Genomic DNA, 5,452 nt, shown 5'->3' with positions numbered 1-5,452 from the left:
TGACATATTATGGCGGTTCAAAACCGCCACTAAAGGATAAGCCGATAAGCAGTATTTGTTTCAACTGATTAACTGCTGTTGAATATGTGTGTATGGTAGTTCATTTATTTTATTGGCAAAGTATCATAACCGATATATACATTGGATTCTAATCAGCACGCGAAGCGCGGGTTGTATTATACATGCTAGTTTAGTTTCATATTTAAATGGAATCAACTTATCTTTGTCTTAATTTGCCTTCCACAACGGTTCTTAATGCCAATTTTCCATTAATTAGAGAACACTGCAGGTCTTTAAACACTACAGCGCTCAATTCTCTCAAAGTCTCAACCACATTAATATCAGTGTTTTCAAAGGCATTTCATTTCAGAGACTAAATTTTGATAGAAAAACAATACTTCCGCTACAACCTACAGACTGAATAATTTACAGGCAAAAACAACAATATGCTTCCACCACTTTGCATTGACTTCTTTACGAGCTAATTACTCTAACTCTGAGTTAGTAATTGACTTTCGCTGTGTCACACTTTGCCAAGGCGAATACGTAACGGCCCGTGAAATAAGGTATACTATGAATGCAACATATGCAGTTGTTAGCACGCACACTACAGTGCCGACTATTGCGCCATTCACTTCGTGCGAGAAGAATTCCAGCAGAAGGTAGCCATTGATCACTATCACCAGAGCAGTCACGAGCCATGAAATAATCTGCAAACACATAGGAAGCCACTCAGCAATCAGCACTTTAATCTAACAAAAACAAAAAATCGAGCAGAGTATTGGGAAGAATTCGCAGTTAGTACAGAAACCAAATTCGATTGAAGTTCAGAGTAAACAGATCCTCTAAATTGAAAAATTCACTTCTATGACAAGAATAGATTTCCACCATTGATTAAATACTTTTGTAGGAGCCATGACAGAATGCACCTCGCTGATCAATGGTGGAAACCTACAGTAACCTGGTCAAGTGGATTTTCCAATTGAGTGAATACACTCTTATAGTCCAGTGATGTTTTTAAGAACCCTAACAACCAATGTCAATTCATCAAAGCTAAAACCAAATATACCATAGAGCAAGTTCAAAACAAGCAGCAGCATCAATCGACCAAAATTAACAATCAAAAAAAAAAAAAAAGAAAAAGATGAAATTACAAAACTAAAGTAAATCTTAAAATATCAAAGTTTAAACAAGCCTTCTCTAGCTTCACAGATGACATTACAAACTTGTAATTAAATTATAATCAACAATTAAGCTTGCAAGTAAAGCATGTATGAAGTATAAACAGACCATGCATGTGAGTGCATTGACTGCTCAGAATGTTTTTGGGCTTCTTGTATAATAATAGGATAGATATTCAGGCAACTGACACAAACTTCAATTAAGTGAGCATAAAAGTACAATTTCATCTACAAGATAACACAAACAACATTCTAGATGTTTGGCATATGACTCATGCCAATTATGGAATTTCATGCAATTTCCAACTGCGGGATTATCCAATAAACTGAATTGCATAATATAAGATATTGAACACACCATGATGAAAATAAATAAATAAATAAATAACAAGTATAAATAATATTGAGTTTGGCATTTTAGAGTAGTGAAACTGGTTCTCTAGACACACAACACCTCCCCTTTAATTTCTCAAGACAGGATAGTAAAATTGTGCTTCCGTTAGTTTCGTCAGAAGCAGACTCTAAATTCTTTATTGCAAAGGAGACTAAGGATTCACATCAGTTCTAACTTGTCGGTTGCCTAAACTGCAGGACAGAAAAAACCAAGTAGCTGCTTCTGAATTACCTCCATCAGTCCATCCTAATTCAACCAAGTTTAATTTAATGGATCAATAGAAGATATATATTTATATAACGGGCAGTCCGATGCACAAGCATCCCGTGTTAACGCAAGGTCATGGAAAGAGCTGCAACCAAAGGATGTAATGTATGCTGCCTAACCTGATAATTACATCAGTGGCTGTTTTCACGGCTTGAACCCGTGACTATATATAAACAGAAATTTCGTACAAAATGAAATTATTTGACATCACAAAGTACTTCAAATGTAAAAATATATTGATAATATGTATCTAGTAAGTGACTAATGTGATGAAAGTGGAGACGAGAGGATCATATATACCTTGAGGACGGGGCCAATTCTGAAACTTCCCATTATCTGCTCCTTTGACACCAAACAAAGCAAGGGAATAAGTGCAAAGGGGATTTGAACTGACTGAAGAACATTAAGCCACTCATTCAGAACATCTAACGATTGCTCAGAGGTGTCGAAAATAAGAGCAACTATCATAGTTGGAATAATTGCAAAGCTTCGTGTAATTAGTGCTCTCATCCATTTTTTCAACCTTAAATTTAGGAAACCCCCCATGATAAATTGACCTGCATAGGTACCCGTAAGAGTGCTACTTTGTCCTGCTGCTAATAACCCAATACCCCATATATACAGTATTGGAAATAGTCCACCCCCATACTTCTCCTGAAGATACTGTCCTGCATTTACAAGACCAATGTTGTTTGCTAGTTCCGTACCATAAAACCCCTTAGCAAAAACGGTTGTGACAAATATATTAATAACAAAGGAGACTATAAGGGCCATGGTGGACTCTATTGAGTAATAATTAAGAGCTTCTTGAACTCGGCCTTTATTCCGGTGATCAACCCTCCTTGATTGAACAAGCGCAGAGTGCAAGAACACATTATGAGGCATAATAATGCAGCCCACAACTCCAACAGCCTGCTGTATAGTTCTAGAGCTAAGCTTCGGAATCAAAATACCTACAAAGGGTAAAGCATGCGCTGTATCAGCTCTAAAGCAACATAACACATAACGATTTACTTTCTAGCAAAGCAATTTGGAGAATTTACTTAAAGTAAACTTTGGATAAGTTCAAATGAATGAAATCAACTACTTACCAAGAAGCAACTCCTTGCCACTGGGCTTTGTTTCACCAAACATCCATGCAAAGGCAACCGCCATTATCGCAATGAGAACAGCAAAAACAGCTTCCAGTTTCCGCACACCATAATTCTCCAGAAGAAGAAAAACAAAACTATAACAAACAAAACAAAACAAAATAAAACAACCATATGTCTCAATGTTTGACTTGGGATTACTACAAAATACAAAGACATGATTTAACAAACAAAAATGCTTGTTTTAGTAACTTCCATCCAGGTTCCAACATTTTAATTAAAACTCAAGGATTCCATTCCACTGAAGATTCGCCCGGAAATAAATATTTCTTTTCTTTCTTTCCCTCTAATCTCAAATGAGACCATCAAAATCATTGATACCTTCATAAAAGCAACAATTTTGAACATATCTTGCAAAATGTTACTCCTCGAAGTTCCAATCTATTACTGTCACTTTTTGGTGTGCCCTTTTCGTAGCTCCTTGGATCAATGTATAGCAACAGTAACAATGCCAGAAACACCAACATTGACAGATAAAACTCATAGTAGATGTAAAAAAAAAAAATCAGCTATCAAATCAGTCACCAGTATAAAATACATGTTGAACTACAAAATACGCCCTAAAAATGAGGGGAGATAGCATTTTTGTAAAACGAATTTTTGTAAACCGAAGAAACCAATAAACACCTAAGGATAAAACTTGCTAAACTAGACTACAATTTGAAAAACATACAGTTTGGCACAAATAATGTAAATCTAAAATCTAACGAAATTATGCTAAACTGACCACAAAAAAAAAAAAAAAAAAAAGCAGGCCAAAAAAGGAAATATAAAATTTACCAATCAAGAGCAGTTATGGTGACTCCAGCCCAAAGAGGCACAAAGCCATTACTAAGGATCCTTATAGCAATAGCACTACCAATAACCTCCTGAATATCAGAACCAATAAGTGCCACCTCAGCCATAACCCACAGCACGTTCCGAGCCCACGTCGGGTACTCCTCCCGACAAAGCTCCGCGAGGTGCCTGCCCGTTGCCACGCCGAGCCGGGCCGACAGCAGCTGGATCAGCAGGCCCATGGCTGTGGCCCACATGAGCAGCCACAGCAGCGAGTACCCCGCAATGGCACCGGCCTGCAGGTCTCCTTCCAGGTTCCCTGGGTCCAAGAACGCTATGCTCATGAGAAAGCCCGGGCCCGTGAATAGCCATAGCTTCCTCCATGAGAACGGCGGGGCCCGGGCCCAGTTCCCGGACTCGTACTCTGACTCGTCGATTCCAACTACCACGATCTTCTCGGAAGAATCGTAGGCTGTTTCCTCGAACTCATCGGCTTGTTGCGGTGAGTCCAGTAAGAGCGGTTGCTCGTGTTCTTGTGGAGTTGGAGGCATGGTTATGGCTATGGCTATCGAATTGAATAATGTTTGATTGATGGAGGGTTATTATGTGTGAGAGTTCTAATGGGTATTGTGAAGGGTCACTGTCCCCTTTTATGCTTTTCTGGCTTTTGAATTTCATTCATTTATCATGATCCGCTTGAAAGAAACTTAAATCTAAACTAAAATGAGTTAATTTAGTAGAAATGACTAATTAGCTGAATTTTGGGGAAAAAGAAATTATCTACAGAGTTGGCAATTGGGGAGTGGAATTTTAAAAAACCAAATTGAAGAGAGGTTATATTATTGTATTATTATTTACCACTCCAAAGTAGAGATTTTAAGGTTTTTTTTTTAAATTAACATTCTCAATAAATAAAATTAAGAATTTAATTATCTTGTGTTTTAACTTCTAAAGACATATTTTAAAAACACAATAATAAATTTTTTTAAAATTTTTGATATATTCAATGTATTAAAAATATAAAATAATTTATTTTCTAGTAACTTTTAATAAATGATTTTTTACGATATTCTTAAAATTTACTTTAAAGCACATATTAGCAAGCCTCATTAAAATGCAAATCTTTCTGTCTTTCTTGTTTCAACACAGCTTTATTTATTTTAGGATAAAAGTGAGTACTTTTATTCCCGAAATTGAAAGGTTAATTTATTTAACAACGGCTTTAAGGATAAAGATCTGGACTATTTGCACAACTTGTGTGTTTAATTGTATTTAAGATATATAAATTATATTTAATGGTTTGGGTATCTTGTAGTCGTAGTTGTAATCACATGAGGAGAAAGTGTTGTTTGTTAATGTGACTTGTTTCTTAGCTTTGCTATGCTTTGATACTGATATGCCATGCTCGTGTTGAATTGTACGGCTGAGGGGTCGTATGAGTGCAGAGCACACATGCGTGTGTGGGCGCAACATGTAAGTTTAGCTACATGTCAGCTTCGGAGAAATGATTCAACTTATTTTACATCCATGTCATCGTTATCTGCATGGTGGGAAAGGAATAAAATGATGGGAAAAGAATAAAAATGGATATTATTATAGGATAATGGATATTTAATTATTTATTATGAAACCAAAACATATTTGTATAGGATTTTATACGCAAGGGAGTAAGTGGATTTAGA

General features: G+C 36.3%; 1 protein-coding gene across 2 annotated transcripts; it reads right to left on the bottom strand.

Annotated features, from left to right (window-relative positions):
- Positions 1 to 341: 341 nt before the first annotated feature.
- LOC112720549 (metal transporter Nramp3.2) lies at positions 342 to 4,706 on the bottom strand. Of its 2 annotated transcripts, none has more exons than XM_025771514.3 (4): positions 3,774 to 4,706; positions 2,934 to 3,070; positions 2,143 to 2,795; positions 342 to 710 (listed from the first exon to the last, which is right to left on the bottom strand). In XM_025771514.3, the coding sequence occupies exons 1-4, from the start codon at positions 4,319 to 4,321 to the stop codon at positions 486 to 488; spliced, it is 1,563 nt and encodes a 520-aa protein (XP_025627299.1). In that variant the 5' UTR covers positions 4,322 to 4,706; the 3' UTR covers positions 342 to 485. The 2 variants fall into 2 exon arrangements, with proteins under 2 accessions (XP_025627299.1, XP_025627300.1); XM_025771515.3 differs by having other exon boundaries at positions 342 to 1,821; positions 3,774 to 4,574.
- Positions 4,707 to 5,452: the final 746 nt, after the last annotated feature.

The sequence above is a fragment of the Arachis hypogaea genome, chromosome 11 (assembly GCF_003086295.3).
Source record: "Arachis hypogaea cultivar Tifrunner chromosome 11, arahy.Tifrunner.gnm2.J5K5, whole genome shotgun sequence".
NCBI classification, from domain to species: domain Eukaryota; kingdom Viridiplantae; phylum Streptophyta; class Magnoliopsida; order Fabales; family Fabaceae; genus Arachis; species Arachis hypogaea.
This window is presented reverse-complemented; position numbering and strand designations above follow the sequence as displayed.